The following is an 18,234-nucleotide window of genomic DNA, read 5'->3' on the forward strand; positions in this document are numbered from 1 at the left end:
TAGTTGGAAGGGATCTTAAAGAGTATCTAATCCAGTCCCCCAGCTTTACAGATGAAGAAACTGAGGCTCAAAGACGTGATTCACCCAGGGTTTTATGGAGACAGTGACAGAGCCAGAATTTGAAATACATTTTTCTGCCTCCAAATGGAACATCCCCTCTACTTCACTATACTTCTGTCTCAATATCTTTAACCTTGTACAAGTTTTTTTTTGTTGTTGTTGGATAATAGATTAAAAACAGTTAGTACTAATTTTTCAGTTCCAAGAAGGGAGTAATAAAGTGCCATAGGCATGGGAGGCTAGGGATTGCTTTAAAGAAAATTTCCACTCTTGCTTCTTTTCTCATTTCTCTTCATGGGATGAGGATGGGTTCTAATAGTACTTCATAATTTATTACAGGAGTTTAGGGAGAAGCTGATTGCAATGACTTTCTTATCAAACAGCCATCTTTACCCAGGGGATCTAATCTTGATCTGCATTCTTGTCTTACTCGTATTACTAGGGCAAGTCATTACAATGTGAAAGTTGTGGGAAGTCTTTGACAGACATGCAAGACTTTCAAACCTAAGAAGTACCCTGTCCATAGTGGTCTGAGTTCCCCAGTATTTTTTCTTTGGGGGTCTGTCCAAATGGATGTGTTCTTGGAAAGTCAAAAGATCATAGCTGTGTTTCTGGAAGGGACGTCATAGGTCATATAGGCCTACCCCTTAATTTTACAGATGACCAACATAAGGCATAGAGACATTAAATGACATTTAAATGTCATACCCACAGTAAGTAGCAAGCTGGAATTTGAACGTAGGTCCTCTGACTCCAAACTCAGTGATCTTTTCCTTTTTACCTGCTGTTACCTGTCATTGTGTTCCACTGATCTGTGTTTGACTGTGGTCAGAGGGAAGGAATCAGGAGTCTGGTCTCATTCATTTAGTTTAAGGATGTAACCAAGGATGAGTAATGGACCTAAACTAGGCTAATTAAGTTTGTGTTCAAGAATGTGCAGCTGAGGCTGCCATGCCTGCAAGGAAGAAAGACAATTCTTCTATACTATTAGCGTGGATAGGAATTTCCCAGGAGACTCTGGAGGGTTGGTCCAGATGGTGAAACTCTTAGGGTACAGGGACCAGGAGATGCTAACTACAATGGTTGCCATGATTAGGCTACTGAAAGATAAGCTAGGCATGAATTTATAGGGACAAATGCTTGGTGGATTAAGGGGAGGTGGTAAAGGTGGTCATCACTGAGCATAAACTAAAATGAATACTCTTTTGGGGGGGGGGAAGCAATTTTATATGAGCTGGGTTAAAAGAACTGACATGACATAGTAGAAAAGAAGTGGATTGAGAATCAGGAGATTTAGGTTCTAGTCTTAGCTCTTCCATTGACCAGCTAGGTGACCTTGGACAAGTCACTTTACTTTTCCTCTTCTGTAAAATAAAGCAGTTGGATGAAATTATTTCCCCAGTCTTTCCTCAAATTGTGTGTGTCACAGAATCATAGAACATGGACAGAAAACAGCCTTTCTACTGTACTCTGCCTTAAATTCTTTTTTTTTTGTTTGTGTGTTTTGGTGAGTCATTTGGAGTTAAGTGACTTGCCCAGGGTCATACAGCTAGTAAGTAGCAAGTGTCTGGTCTTCCTGACTCCAGGGCCGGTGCTCTATCCATTGAGTCACCTAGCTGCCCCTCTGCCTTAAATTTTTAAGAGAGTATCATGTCTAATTTTGTTAATAGTACTTTAAAAAGTACCACTTTTTTTTTTTACAACTAATTATTTGTTCTCCACAGCCCCAGGGGTCAGTAGCAGAGGGGCAATATAGCAGTAGAGAGAGAAGCCAAAATGAAACAACAGGTATAAAAATATATCCATAGGAGAAGAAATGAAAGGATTTGTAATTGCTTATCCTAGAGATGTCTAAGAGGTGAATTGTCTTCAACTACATGCAAGGTTTTTACAAGGAAGCTGATGATCATTTTCTGTGTTTATCGAACATTGAGTAAGAAAAAAATGGTATTAAAGCAGAAGAGATTTTGGCTGGACACAAGGAAGTACTTCCAGACTGTTAACAGGGGTACATAATTTATGTCTTCCTTAGAGACCTTTAAAAGAAGAAAAAAGAAAAGAAAACCCTGTGTTCTAGCAATAAGCCTAAAGTCAGATAGATGACAGGTTTTCATGGCCCATATATGATGGTCTTAAATTGAGAACATGTAATCTTATTAAATTGGGAATGGATGAAGCTAGAAGTAGAAAGGTGAAGGCAGAGTACCTTTTTCTCCCCTCCTTCTTTCCCACACCCAGGGAGCTTAACATGCAACATGTATGTTAAGCTGAGGCTTCCATATAAAGTCTCTCAGTATATGGAGTGTGAGACAAGTTTCCTGATCCATTCTACAGATACAAAAGTTGAGGCAGGAAGAAGCCCTCTGATCTGCCTAAGTACACACAGAGGTGGGTTTGGATGAGGCAAGTGTTTACAAACAGCATTGTTCTGTTTTGCCTAAAAGGTCCCTTTAATCTCTAAGGAACAAACATGTTTAAAAGCAAAGGTGAACTGAAGAAGCTAATCACTGCTACTTAACAAGCTTTTGCATTATTTACTGAAAATGTGAGTAAAAGTGAATGGGGAACCTAGATCTAGAACCAAGGCTTTTCCATTCTCTACTGCTATGTCTCGCCTCTGCTACTGACCCCTGGGACTGTGGGGAACAAATAATTAGTATTATTAGTATGTAATCCCCGTGCCCCAACATGAGCACACACTCCATGTACTTTGAGACTGGGAAAAACCATTCTCAGACCTGTAGCATTTTCCTAGGTGTAATGTCTAGTGGACGATAGTATTCTTTGTCTAATTAAACAGGTTCAAGTGAAGCGTTATAATTAGAGTTCACTAGGTAGAACTGTACTGCCATCAGTGCTGCGGTTCTTTAGGGGAAGAGTTGTGGAATCTGAAAGCTAAATGGACCTTCCCATTCACATTAAGATAAAGTTTAAGTAGACTCCCTAAACATCTTGTTATATGTTATATGACTTCTCTCTCTCTCTCTTTCTCTCTCTTTCTCTCTCTCTTTCTCTCTCTCTCTCTCTCTCCCTCCCTCCCCCTCTCCCTCTCTCCTCTCCCACCCCAGCTGGGATCTTAAAGCATCTGGTATCATTATAAAATATTCATTATCTGGGGGAAGTAAATAGTGAGCAATACTGAAAATACCTTTGAATTAGTAATTCTTATCTCTTTAAGACATAGCTTAGTGTTTTAATTAGCAACTGCATTGAATTAAAAAATTAAAAAAAAATTTTTTGTCTGAGAACATAAGCATTTTGAGAAATCCTAATATCATTCAAGAATGCTTTATTTCCTTGCTGCTTTCATCTCTCAGCCCACTCCCTGAATCCTGAACAACTTGAATATCTTTAGAAGCTTGCAGAGAAGCATAGCCACAATAAAACAGCTGTATTTTAAAAGGCTTAACTAGTGAACTCATCTGAAGTGGTTAATTATTTTGATTCCTAGAAGACCTCCCAAGAAGCAGCAAACCTTGGTGGTTGAATGATACTTCTGCTGGTCCAGCTTCCCTCCCAATTAATGACACTTTAAGTAGCCATCTCAGACAGAAGAGATCTGTCAGCACTGAGCGATTTGTGGAGACTTTGGTGGTGGCAGACAAAATGATGGTGGGCTACCATGGGCGCAAAGATATTGAACATTACATCTTGAGTGTAATGAATATTGTAAGTTTTATCCCTCTTTGTTTTCTTCTTATTTCTTTTGGCTAGACAGTTTAAAATAGGAATTTTAAATTCCAAGTGAAGAAAACACTTCATTAGATTAATATGGATTCAGTTTATTTCAGAATGCATTTACTAAGTCCCTACTGTGTGCTAGGCACTAGCAACACAAAGCCAAAAATGAAAGATCTTGTCCCCAAGGAAGTTATATTCCATTGGTCATGAAAGAGCCGACTGGAAAATGAATGGTTTTCTCTCGAAAAAGATAATGAAGAGTGTCCCTGTTGTCCTTTTTTCAGTTGCTGGAAAGTTCTGTGTGTTCAATTGTGTTTCAGTGTTTTTAGTTTAAAGAGAACATCAGCTGAACCTGATTCTTTACACTGTTTGTGAAGTGTTTTGCAAACCTTAAAGTGCTAGGTAAAGGCCGACTGTTAATTATTATGATCATGTTTAAAATTATATGTAGATAGTTAAATGTTATTGCTTAAGACCACTGCAAAAAATTTGCAATAAAGAATTTCTTTAGGTGGGGTTATAAAAACACTTGCATCAAGATATTGTTAGATAGAGTTTAATTAGTTAAGTTAATACTGTTTTTAAAACACCTTTTTAGATATGCTTCATACTACTAGTTAGCTTTCTAAAAAATTGTGATAAATTACAAAATTCTACACATTTGTTTAAAACTGCTGATCCATTGTCCAGTGATTTTTGTCTGACTTTTTGTCTTTTCTTATTTTCTGGAGGTCAGGTTGCCAAACTTTACCGGGATTCTAGCCTAGGAAACGTTGTGAATATCATAGTGGCTCGTTTAATTGTTCTCACAGAAGATCAGGTAAGACCAAGTTCTCTTTCAAAGACCTCAAGCCGTAAAACCCAGGCTACAGTATCGTGTATTTCCATAGACTTTACCTCAGTCTCACTTTAGGAGGGTGTATTTGACTAGGGACCTCAACTTTAAGCATTCACTATTTTAAGCAAGATTAAACTACTTAAAAGGAATATTCCTCCTATGTCATGTTAGGGATATATGTTTACATATGTTAGCTGAATGTTATCAGTGCAAGTTTGAGCATTTGAGTGGCAGAGATTTATAATAATGGTTCTATGTTTGCTTTTGTACGCGGATAATCTCAGTTTTTGTATTCACCTAATCACTAAAGCTGGAGCTGAGAAGAATGCCTGCTCTGTAATACACTAGATGAACTCTAGGTCAGATTTTACAGAGATAAAAATTGGCAAGAGGAGATTATTCCTAGAAACCACTGCTTCTAATTATAGTCCCATTTTAGTCTTCAAAAGGCTTAACAACTGACCTTAGTAATTTGTTTGGAACATTTCTGGTATGCATGTTGTATTGCAGCCAAACTTGGAGATAAACCACCATGCAGACAAGTCCCTCGATAGCTTCTGTAAATGGCAGAAATCCATTCTCTCCCACCAAAGTGATGGAAACACCATTCCAGAAAATGGGATTGCCCACCACGATAATGCGGTTCTTATTACTAGGTATGGTTTGTTGCAAGTATTTTTCCTTTGATTGTTGTGTGTGTGTGTGTGTGTGTGTGTGTGTGTTCTATAGTATTATTATATTTGCTTCTACTTAAAGCTTCAATGAGATAATCAAATGGATGTGTCATAATGAGAGCAAAGAGGTAATTTATTATTATTTAACCATTGAAAATTAATGGATTAGTCTGTTTAAAATGTTGACCAAATAGGAAAAAAGAAAGCTTTATGATTTGGCTTCAGTTGATCAGTGTGTTCCCCTCCACTTATGAGGTCAGGTTTCACAATTATTTAATGGAGGAGACTGTATGATCAATTAAGTTTTTGAATTGATGGTTGAGTGAAATGCATGTAAAGGCAAGCTCGTGACTTCCTTTCCAGTAGCAGAAAGAAAAAAAAATTGGTAACAAATGCAATGATTGTTATTGGTCCCAAAACTCATTGACTCCTCAACCCCAAAGGTATTTTAAAAAATGTGATGAGGAAAAAAAAAATAGTAAATATAGAGGAGTTATATTTTCCTTAAAAATGTTCAAACTGTCTCACTGAGAAGCAAAGAATCAGGTTTATTGTACACTAAGGTAGCCCCTTGGGCAAAATTGAATTACTTTATGTTATTTTCTAATTAAAATAACATGGAAATAATATATTTACATCATCTTAAGATAATTTCCTCTTCTGACCTCTTATCTGCATACAATGGAAACTAAAAGAAAAAATGGAAGCAATATTGATTGCTTCCACTGCCAAATGTAGTGCTCTTTCATTGTTTCCCATACTCATTCTCATTTGCAAGGACGTATTTAACCTAAGTTCCCTTTGTGGAGTTATCACAGTATGTTGCTCTCCAGAGACTATGAATGGTAGGAGAAGCTTAGCCAGAAGGTGTGCTACAGTGTTGAAACCCAGTTAAATTAAATCTCTCAGCATTTGGAAAGTTTGCTCTGCTAATTGTTGGGCTACAGAGATTAAAAACTGAGCTTTTGATTGCTATGCCTAATTTCTTTTACTTCAATTACTTGATATTACAAATCAGGAAATGTTCTTACGCACCTCAATCACCTCTCATACCAAATGTCATAAGCAGCATTACATATGGATCATTTTGCGTTTGTGGTTCGATATATCGACCTAATAAACTTTGGTATCTCTGTCACTGTGGTCTCTCTGGTTCTAATTCTCCTTTAAAAAAATTCGGGCATTGTAATGATATAGCATTCTTAGTGTCAAATATCACACATGTACTTATCTAATACATATCAGTGAAATCACTAGAGGAAAAGGCCTGTTCTACACCTTCACCAAAATAATCTTCAGGCATGTTTACATGGTGTGTGTATATATGTTTGTCACACATACACATACAAACATTTCCCCCATTTGCCCTCCACATTTCAGCACTCTTTCATTGAAGTATTAGCATTTATGATTTAATCTTTTGCATCAAATAACCAGAAGTTACACTAAGGGTGAATATTTATAAGAATTCAAATAATCAAATACAGCTGTGCTGTTCGCCACCCTTTACACTGGCTGTTACACACAGCTGTCTGAACTTGTTATCCTGAATTGGCTCAGCTCTCGCTCTGATCCTCTACAGAGCTTTTCTTTGCCTCTGGGAGCTCTTCCGAGTGGCTCCTTCCCAGCAATAGCCTTTGATGTCTGGTACTTGAACATCAAATTTAATTTTTAAACATTTCTTCTGATGATCCAGACTAGTTTGGAAAATGGTCTTAGGATTTAATGAGGGCAGGATCCCACAGAGATGAGTGCTTAGACCATTGTGGGTGGGTACTGGAAAATACCCCCATTGGGTGTCATGGGGGTAGGGCGCCCTTTGAAACCGCTGTTTTTAAAACCTTGAATAGTTAGAGCTATTTTGGATTCTGGTCTCTGGATTACCAGGGCCACAAGGTGGCTTCTCAGTGCTTGATGCGGGTTCCCTGGTACCTACTGCACCAGCTGCTCTTGAAACATTACTCCTTAGGTAGGGTTGTAACTTTCTCAAGGAACAGATCTGACTCTTTCATTTCTTTATTTCTGTTATGTGAAACTGAATGTATGTTTAATTAGTAATGCTACTTTTAGTGAAGAAAACGGTGTGAACCCCACAGCTGAGATTGCATTGATGCTGAAAATTCATTTTTATGACTTACTTACTAGAACGTCCAGGGTTGTAAGCCCTTCCTCGTAGAGGTAAGGTCACAAGTTATATTCCCTTTGAATGTCAACTCACTAGGGAAAAGGTACTCTCTGTATTTGTCAGGAGTTCTGGCAGAACACATTAATAGATGAGCTTATCTCTACAGGGGTCAGATTTGGTCCTAGGGATTTAAATGCTTTATGCAGAGAATCATTTGGAATTTTGACTACTTAAACAGATAGTATTTCTTCCTAGTATTTTTTAAGGTTAAAAAGTATGAAGTGTTGTTGTTTCCAATTGGTAGTATCCTACCTCATTGTTGTTTCATTTGTTTTAAATTGAATACCAATTTATTGTGTTTGTAAAGCCATCAAATCACACACTGACTAGTAGTAGAATCATACAAAACAACAATTTTACTACAGCAATGAAGAATTTTGAAGCATTTTCCTCTCAAAATTAAGATCATAGAAATCTAAAGAGTTTCTCCATCAGTATTTTCAAATTGATACAGTGTTTCTTCTACAGAAGAGTCTCTCATCTGTCTGACGTCTGTATAGTTTAGAATTTTAAAGAGTGTATAAAATTTGTGAAATTTTAATAGGAAAATGAATAAATACCAATGATCTTTCATATAATTTGTAAGGATTCTACAGACTATGTTTAGAGGACCTTCTTGCGCCATTATTAATATTCCTATCTCTCAGAGCAAAGTATAATGTCTTTTCATGTACGCTACAAATACCATTCCATCATTTAAGTCAGGAAATGATGAGTAATATGCTCTGTCCTTGAAATTCTAGAAGGGGAATTTAAGGAGTTAGAAGAGTGTGGATAGTTTTTAAAGTAGGTGTACCCTTGAGAAATTCCATTTGGTTAAAAATGACCACATTAAATATTTATATCTCTGTAATGAAGAAATGTAAATTGCCAGGTAGCATGGGAAGTGTTGCCTTAGCAAGCTTTCAGGGATAGGACCTGAAATTGACATATAGTTATTGACTTTTAAAATTTCCACATGAACTAGGTATTTAGCTAGTAGCTGAAGTCAGGAAATATCCACCACAAGTTTAAAGTCAAAACCAATTTTCAGATTTGTTCATGGCAGAAATCTTCAAACAATCCATTTATAACCTAAAATTCAGAAAGGATTTAGGGGGCTTAAAGTGTGTTTGCTTCAGTATTTAGTAGTTAGAATGAACAGACTAATACACACATTTTCTTGGCTCACCCACAGTATAAACTTTTAGAATCATTATTTTTTTCTATGGTCAGGAAATTAAGAAATATACATAATTTTTATATTTAAGATATTAGCAATAACATGTTTGTAAAAATTGAAGTTTTGGAACCCTTAACTCATTAATTGTGGAGGCTCATTCAGTTGCAATAATGAATTTCCTTTTAAAAATGATTTGTTAATGAAAAGGAAAGAAAATACAAATGTATTTCTAAAATAAAGATGCTAAAATAAGCCTTTAATTAAAATGGAGGGTACTTATCCTCTTCCTGAGGTCATAGCCTGTTTACTTTTATGATGCTGTATTATGAATTGGTCAGCATGTCCAAAATCAACTTGTGTTTTTTAGGTAGGGGAGGGAAGGTTAAACAGCTTTATAATTTAGCTACATGTTGAAACTTGGCTTGGCTTAATAGGACTTACTTTATTAAAAATGTATTTAAAATGACTAGTTGGTGACTTCCTGACTACATATGATAGGGTAGATTGGAGATGGGGAGTGAAATGGAATATTGCAGACTCTCAGAATTTCAAAGTCGAAAGGACCTCAGTGGCCATTTAGTTTGTCTCCTACACCAAAGGGATCCCTTACTCTAATATACCTTGATCACTTGAAATTATTCAGCCTCTACCTAAAGACCTCCAAGGAGAGGCAACACACTTCCTCCTGAGGCAGGCCATTCCATTTTCATACAGTTCTAATTGTTAGAATTTTTTTTTCTGATTATCAAGCCTTAATTTATCTCTTTGTGATTTCCACCTATGGCTCCTGGTTCTGCCCTCTGCAGCCAGACATTACAAATCTAATCCCTTCTTCACATAGCAGCCCTTCAAAAAGCTGAAGACTGCTGTCACGTCCCCTGAGTCTTCTTTTCTCCAGACTAAGCATTCCCAGTTCCTCAATTGAACCTCATACTTCATGGACTCAGGGTCCTTCGCCATTGTGGTTGCTCTCCTCCTGACAGTTATCTCCTCCAATTTATCAGTGTCATTCTTAATCAATGCCCAGAATTGAATAGAACACTCCAGATGAGGTATGACGAAGGCAGAGGACAGGGGAACTATCCCTATTCTTGGAAGCTGTGCTTCTTTTAGTGCAGCCCGAGATAACATTAGTTTTTTTTTTGACTGTTATATCACATATTCTGCTGAATCATATTGAGTTTGTAGTCCATTAACCCTGCCTTCTTCTTTTCCTGAGCAATTGGTATCTCTCCATGTCTGTGATGCTGTTGTGAAGTTGATTTATGTACCACAACATATGTGAAATTGATTTTTTGTACCGTAGCCCATGACTTTATATTTATCCCTAATGAACTTCACAGTATTAGCTTCAACTGGATGCTGTAGCTTGGAGGATCCTTTTGGATTTTGGCTCTGTCATCCAGTGTGTTAGTTCTCCCTCCCAGCTTTACGTCTTCTGCAGATTTGATTAGCGTGTCACCCATGCCTTTATACAATCATTTATAAAAATATGAAATGGCGTAGGGCCAAGCAGAGATCATTACAGTACTCCATTGGAGACTTCCTGCCCCGTTGACATTGAACCAGTAACAATTACTCTTTAATTCCTGTCATCCAACTAGTTTTGAAGCCATCTGGATCTATTATATCTCTCCATCTTCTTCACAAGAATAGTATTAAGATAGCTTTATCATGAGCTTTGCTAAGATCTAGGTAAGTGAAATCCACAGCATTGCTGTCATCTAATGGTTTAGTACTCCTGCCTCCCTTCTCATCTCTGTTTCTTGGCTTCCCTGGCTTTTTTCAAGTCCCAACTAAAATTCTGTCTTCTACAGGAAGCCTTTCCCAACCCCTCTTAATAAAAAGGGAAAACAAAAATGTCCGCAAACTATAAGCCAGTGAGCTTGACTTTGATTCTTAGGAACATTCTCTGATAATAAACATTTAGAAAAGGAAACAATGATTACATGGTTTAATCAAAAATAAATCGTATCAGACTAGCCTCATTTCTTTTTTCCAATCAATCAATCAGTCGACATCTATTAACTGTCTGCTATGTGCCAGGCTCTATACTAAGTGCCAGAGATACAACAGGAGGCAAAAGACAGTCCCTATTCCTCAAGAAACTCACAATCTAATGGGGGAGGCAATAAGCAAACAAATATAAATATATAGCAAGCTATGTACTAGGTAAATAGGAAATAATTAACAGATAAAAGGCACAAGAATTAAGATAAAATGTGAAGATAAAATGAAATAATACTTGTAAAGCACCTACCACATAGTAGGCACTTAATCCTTGTTCCCTTACCATCTTCTTTATCTTGGGTACCAACTCTTTGCTAGTCATTAAATTTTTTTTTCAGTGTAAAGGTCATGCATTTTTGCAACTCTTGACTTCTCAAGATATGTCTGACCATTTGAAATTATTTAAACAAAGGGATTTTTTTTTAAATAACGGATGAATGGACTACAAACTCTGTGGAAATTAAAAGAGCTCTCATAGACCAGTCAAGAAGTTAGAAACTCTGAAAGTCTTCTAACTACTTAGCAAATGTCAAATTGTAGGTGATTACAGCTAATTAGCAATATTCATATAAGTGAAAAGCCTATTGCTTGTAATTTGTGGTTGAACTTAGTTTTCTTTTTCAGATGAGCTGTTTAGCAGTATCTTTATTGATATATATCTGAGCAGTGAAGAAGATTACCTCAGCTTTTTCTAGAGGAGAAAAACATGGATGCTTGAAAACAAGCAAATCCATAAAGGTGACTGGTATCACAGAGAAAAGACTTGGTTTTTATTTGCTGTGGTGGAAAACCTACAGACTTTCATTAGTGGTAATTACATTGAAGAGTTTTAAAGTGCCAGTAGGGAAAAAAAAAGCTTTCATGAGAGGATTTCTAGTTAAAGTCAGAGTTAGTGATATAAATGAAGAATGAAGAATATTTGCAAGCAGTAAGAAAAATGCTCTTCAGTGAGTAGTAATGATATATTGAGTCTTGATTGAAGTTAGAAATAAAACCTGGCCCCATTACATATTCTACTCATCATGGAGGAAAAATGAATGAAAAATACTTCTGTTCTAGCGTTAGTTAACCTCCCTTTCCCCTATCCTTTTAAATCAATCATTTACCTTTCAACTGTAGGTCTCAGAAAGGGTCATAAAACCTATTCAAATGATAGTTTTTCCAGGAAATGTGTTTTGTAATAATAGTTTGGGATTTGGTCTGTTAGAATATTCAGTTGCTATTTTGTTATAGAACCATAGATGCCTCTGTTAGTAGAGAAGGTTTACTTTCATCTTTTGTGGTTTATAAGAAATGAACTCTGCAAACCTAAATTATTCATAAGAAAATATTTAATTTATGTGATTGTTATATATTAAAATTACAAAGATAATTTTATCAAATTTCAAAAATTAGTTGTAGTTATTTTAAGTTAGTACTAATGGTGTGGGTTGTAATGACTTCTGAAAAGCATAATTTTAGACAGTTAAGATTTTTTGAACTGAAATGCTTGATACAGTTATACGTAATTAGCACATATGAGCAGCATTAAGAAAACATTATTTTTCTAACCTATAAGTATTTTTCCCCTTGTCGTACCATAGAATAGAGACCAACTTTGAATGAAGAATGCACATTTTTTTGTACTTGACTTCTGATCTTTTGATTTAATGTCTGGCCTTAAGTAAGGCTAGATCATTGTTGGCACCAATTTCAAAAATTCATTCTGTTTATTAATTTGCCGAAAGTCATTTTTAAAGTAATTAGTACTGCCTGCAGATGAGCTCGCTGACTGGCATTTTGAGCTGTGTGCCTAGCAAGGTCAAAGTTAAGAAGTGGCCCTTAGCAGGAATTGTCCAGACATTTTCTAATCAATGACAGGTGTGAATATGGCTGAAGGAGTATCACAGAGAGTCTTGTTAGAAATGAGTGTATCCATGTATAATAATGAATTTAAAGGTAGTTTAAAAATGTGTTTGGTCTCCAATCAAATGCTAGATAAAATGTTATTTTTTTAATCAGAGTGTAAAAATGGCATATAACTCATTATTTCAAGATTTTGGACACTGGGAGGCAATTGTTCTGAATCATATAAATATGGTGAGTTTGGAATAATACACCTAAGTAGCAATAATGAACTTGGTAAGACTAGCTTTGTATAAAGATATTAAAAGTGGTTTTAAATAAAAAATTGATGTAGCTTGATAATTAAAAAAAACTTAAGTGTAACAGACATAAAATGGGAATAATAACAATTTCATGCATTTATATAATGATTTGGGGAGCAGCTCGGAGGCACAGTAGATAGAGCACTGGGTTTGGAATCAGGAAGATTTATTCTCATCAGTTGAAATCTCATCTCAGACAGTTACTAGCTGGGTGGCCCTGGGCAAATCACTTAACCCTGTTTGCCTCAGTTCCTCATCTGTAAAATGAGCTGGAGAAAGAAATAGTAAATAACTCTAGGATCTTTTCCAAGAAAACCCTAAATGGGGTCACAAAGGGTTGGATACAACTGAAATGACTTAATAACAACCACATATAATGATTTATAAGGCACTATCATTTTAATAAGCATTTATTATGTCCCTAAACATGTGCCAGTAACTGTTCTAGGCACTGGAGATAGAAAGAAAAAATTAAAAGTCCATGCCCCCATGGAGCTTGCATTCATTTTTTTGGAACAATAATGTCATATTTGTGTTGTTCAGTTGTTTTTGAGTCATGTCTGACTCTTCATTACTGCATTTGGAGTTTTCTTGACAAAGATACTGGAGTGGTTTGACATTTCCTTCTTCAGCTCATTTTATAGATGAGGAAACTGAGGCAAACAGGGTTAAATGACTTGCCCAGGGTCATACAACTGACAAATATCTGAGGCTGGATTTGATCTCAGGTCTTCCTGACTCCAGGCTCTATTCACTGTGCCACTTAGCTGCCCATTTATACTTCATTTAGGTTATATTATATCATGTATATTATCATATATTATGTATATTATATATACATTTATATAATGATTTATAAAGCATTGTCACTTTATTCAGTAAGCATTTATTATGTCCCTAAATATGTGCCAGGAACTGTTCTTGGCACTGGGAATAGAAAGAAAAAATTAAAAGTCCATGAGAGGATCAAATGAAACAATATTTGCAAAAAGTGCTTAGCACAGTGCCTGACCCGTAGTAGGTGCTAGATAAATGCTTACTCCTTCCCTCTCTCTTCTAAGAAAAGTTCTCTTGGCTACATATGAACCCTTCTCTCTGGGGCTGTCTTCAGTGAATTCAGTTTAATTCAGTGAGAGAGAGAGAGAGAGAGAGAGAGAGAGAGAGAGAGAGAGAGAGATAGTAGTAGTAGTTGAATCTGTGGGAGTCGATGGCGAATTGCCTCTTTTCTCCCCAAAGTATGAGTCATGGTCCTTTACTAATAAGGGAAAGGTGATATGGAAACTTGAAGAGAGAAGAGAAGGTTTGGAACAACAGTGGTGGAGGGTGTAAGAGAGTCAATTGGGCAAGAGTAAACGAATTGCTTTGCTGTAGTGGAGGTAATCCAGGGTTGGGATTTGACAAGGTATGATGATAAAGAATTTAAAAGTAGAGGATAGTACAACATGGGATTACTTAATTATAGGATCAAAATTGGGAAGGGAGAAAGATGGACTGGAAAAATGCTGGTGCCCTAGACAGAGATGGGAAAGTTGGGAAGAGTGTGAATTTGAGCAGAAAGATATTGAGTTTTGTTTTGGACATGTTGAGTTTGAGATGCTCATGGGACTTCAAATTTGAAATGTTCACTAGGCAGAGGGCTCAAGATAGAGCCTTGGAGTATGTTAACAGTTAGTGAACATAACATGGATGAAGATCCAGCAAAAGGAGATTGAGAAAGATTGTGGGAGAACCACCAAGAAAGAGTACTGTGATGAAAACCCTGAGAGGAGAAAATATCTGGAAGGAGATACTGGTCAACGTATCAGATGATACAGAGCAACAATGATGAGCACTGAGAAAAGGCTGTTAAATTTGATGATTAAGAAGGCATTGATCACTTTGGAGAGAGCAGTTTCAGTTGAGTGATGAAATTGGAAGCCAGCTTGCAAAGGGTTTAGAAGAGAGTGAGAGGAGAGAAAATGAAAGCAATGAATGCAAATGACTTTTTAAAAGAGTTTAGTTGAGAGGGGAGGAAAGAAAAGGCTGATAGCTAGGGAGAGATGGTATAAACTAGTGAGTGTTTTTTTAAGGATGGGGAAGATTGTAGATAGTAGAGAAAGAGCTAGTAGATAGGAGGAAACTGGAGATTAGAAAGAGAGAATGTATGATTTATTCTCCTGCTGGAGAATATGGGAAAGGGTGTGATCAAGGGTACATACAGAAGGGCTAGCCGTAGCAAAAAGAAGGGCCACCTCTTCTCCAGAGACTGGAGTTAAGGGACGAGATGTTGGGCGATGATATCAGGAATATATAATCATCATCAACAAGCATTTATTTAATTTATTTAATGCTTAACATATTACCAGGCTGAGTGTTGGAAGTACAAATACAAGTAGAAAGAAAGACTGTCCCTGCCTTCAAAAAGCTTCTATTCTAATAGAGAAACACAGTAAATAGAAGGAAGCTGAAAGGGGGAGATGAAGCTACCTAGTAGACGGCAGAGTGTAGTGTGGAGAGGAATGAGACATGGCTGGCCTAGGTACCCTTTTGAAATGGAGGCTCTAGGAGGAGTCAGTCCAACCAGAGGGAGAGGCTGAAGGGGTGCAGGATACACACAGTGTGTGAATTCCAGGAGTGGAGTGAACTTCCAGTAGGAAGAGATTTCTGGAGCATGGTAGAGGAGTTTTACAGTGTAAGCCTGGAGAGGAATGAGATGTGTGATAAGGAGAATGGGAGAAGGAGTTTGCACTGAGTGGCCTGGATTTTTTTGGTAAAATATGAATGAAGGTTTTCAGCTGGGGGTAGAGGGAGGTGGAGAGGATGTTATGGATGATTTGGGGAGAGAAGAGGTTTGGAACAACATCTATGGTGAGAGGTGTAGAGAAGTAGGCAGGGCAAGTAAATGTCAACCCCCCACCCCTTGCCCTATGCCCATTTTGCAAATGAGTAAACTGGGTCTTGGAGGGAGTGTATGATTTCTCCAAGGCCACATAGCAAGTAAGTGGCAGAACTCTGACTGAACTGAGGTACTGAATCTTCCCTTTGTACTCATCATTGGTTAGGCCTTTATTCAGATTTTGAACCCACAGTTTGAGGTGGACAGATACTTAATGATGCACTTTATTCAGTGCTGGAGAAAAAGACAAGAAGAAATGCTCCTTCCCCTCAGAGAGCTTTCGTTTTACTTTACTGTTTTATGATCCCCTCAGAGACTCACACTGGGAAACAGGCTATATGAAGGAAAGGTTGGCAAACTGGGTTTATTTAGCAAGGGGATGGTAAAGCTGATTGGAGAACTGAAAATATTTTCTGTATATAAATGGATATTTTTATAAGTGAGGATTAAGTGATGTCTCCTGACATTCTGCCAGTGGAATGCATGCTTCTTGAAGGAGGGAATTATTCTGTTTTTTTCTTTGTATTCCCTTTTTATGAAATAAACTATAATTGAATTAAATTGAATTCACTGAAGACAGGCCCAGAGATAAGGGTTTACATGGTAGCCAAGAGGACTTAAAAGAGAGAGAGAAGAAATAAACATTTATAATAGCACCTACTATGGTTCAGGCACTGTGCTAAGCACTTTTTACAAATATTATTTCATTTGATGCTCTCAACAGCTGGGTTAAGTGACTTGCTCAGGGTCATACAGTTAGTAGGTGTCTGAAGCTGGATTTGAACTGACTCCAGGTCCCATGCTGTATCTGCTTTCTACTGTAGCGTTTGTAAGACACTGAAATGTCTTGTGAACAGAGGTGGTGTAGTTTCCCTTTCTGGAGTTGAAAGAAAGGGCAGACAGATTACTTTCTTGGATTTTGGGAACACAGCTTTGCTCAGAGGCAAGGGATTGAGCTCGGTGTTCATGGACTTAATGATTCTGTGATCTGTTATACAATAGATAAGAGTGTTGCTTCTTGAAGTCACTTCCAAACCTGCTGGAGAGGAAGGAAATTTGATAAGAAACGTTGGCCTTTGATCCCTTAATGTGCCATTTTTTTTCTTTCTTAACTTCAAAGGATTTTTAATGTTACTTGTTCATAGTTACTTGTACCATAGATTTTCGTATCAGTGGGGTTTAAGGAAATGTCATTCTACTCACTGGTGTTGGTAATACATATATGAACAAATCCATTTCTTTTTTCTGAGGAAATTCTTTTGACATTAGATAACATAAATCAATTTTCTTTATATGATGCAAAAACCTCAGAAAAGCTCTTAAGCTGAATCAAGACTTATAGAAAAACCCCATTTAAAACAAAATGTGCCCTGGGGCAGCTAGGTGGCAAAGTGGATAGAACACCTGCCCTGGAGTCAGGAGGGGCTGAGTTAAAATCCAGCCACAGACACTAGTGTGAACGTGGGCGAGTCATTTAATACTGATTGCCTCCCAAAAAGAAAAAAATAAATATAAGCTTCTAGCTTATACCTAGTGTACAAATATTTAAAAAATTGTTCTTAGAACTTAAGAGAAACTCAGAAATCATCTGGTCCAACCCCTTCTTTTATAAATGATAAACTGAAACCTCAAAAGAGGTTTGGAAAGAGGTCATATAAGGATTAAATGTTGCACCCAGGACTTGGATCTGGTTGTTCTGTCTTTTTTTTTTTTCTTTTTAGGCAATTGGGGTTAAGTGACTTGCCCAGGGTCACACAGCTAGTAAGTGTCAAGTGTTTGGTCTGAGGCCAGATTTGAACTCAGGTCCTCCTGACTTCAGGGCCAATGCTCTATCCACTGCTCCACCTAGCTGCCCCAGGTTGTTTTGTCTTTAAGCCTCCTACTACACCTTTCTAAAATTATCTTTAGAAATTTTTTGTCTCCTTATTCCACTGATTTATCCAGGCTTGCCCACTTGCCATTACCTTTAGGCTGAAACATACACACATAATCTGAGGCTGGCTCTGGCCTTGGATAGGAAGGATACAGAGACCACCTCTGGAGTGCCTTGGTTAAGCATCACGTCTTACTCACACCCTTTGTTTAGATCCTGATCTCTTATGAGCAAGGTGTTTTGGTTCAAGTTCTTGACCCTTTGGTTCCTGGTCTCTTGACCTGAGGAGGCAGCAGTCAGGGCAATGGACAGATAAGAGTTAAGAGACATGAGGTTTTTTAAAACAATTTTTTAAAAATTTATTTTTAGTTTTCAACATTCACTTCCATAAGATTTTGAGTTCCAGTTTTTTCCCCATCTCTCCCCTCCCCCAAGACATGAGTTTTAATTCCATTTCTGCCCCTAACTAATGCTATCACCCCTAGACAGTGGCTCACCTTTTTTGTCCTTCACTTTCCTCATTTTTTAAAGTGTGGGGTGTTGTCTAGAAAATACCCTTTTGGTAAAACTCTGGGGTCCTACCATCCTTTGCCAGTAATTCGTATTTTATCATCAGTGTTCTTGCTTACTTTTAATAACTCGAAATTTAAAGGATCTATGTAAGAAACTTAGGATCACAATTACAAGAGGCCCAATAGACATTTCAGAACTTAAGATTTAAGAAAAAAA

At 37.2% G+C, this 18,234-nt stretch overlaps 1 protein-coding gene across 2 annotated transcripts in view; it reads left to right on the forward strand.

Annotated features, from left to right (window-relative positions):
• ADAMTS6 (ADAM metallopeptidase with thrombospondin type 1 motif 6) overlaps window positions 1–18,234 on the forward strand; it is a 329,091-nt gene that overhangs the window by 39,741 nt on the left and 271,116 nt on the right. For both annotated transcript variants that reach the window (XM_027863321.1, XM_027863322.1), the window contains exons 5-7: window positions 3,512–3,729; window positions 4,478–4,561; window positions 5,090–5,235. In XM_027863321.1, coding sequence (XP_027719122.1) covers window positions 3,512–3,729; window positions 4,478–4,561; window positions 5,090–5,235 — 448 coding nt within the window. The remainder of the gene's footprint in view (window positions 1–3,511; window positions 3,730–4,477; window positions 4,562–5,089; window positions 5,236–18,234) is intronic.

This window comes from Vombatus ursinus, unplaced genomic scaffold (assembly GCF_900497805.2).
Source record: "Vombatus ursinus unplaced genomic scaffold, bare-nosed wombat genome assembly UNPS02014772.1, whole genome shotgun sequence".
Lineage (NCBI taxonomy): Eukaryota > Metazoa > Chordata > Mammalia > Diprotodontia > Vombatidae > Vombatus > Vombatus ursinus.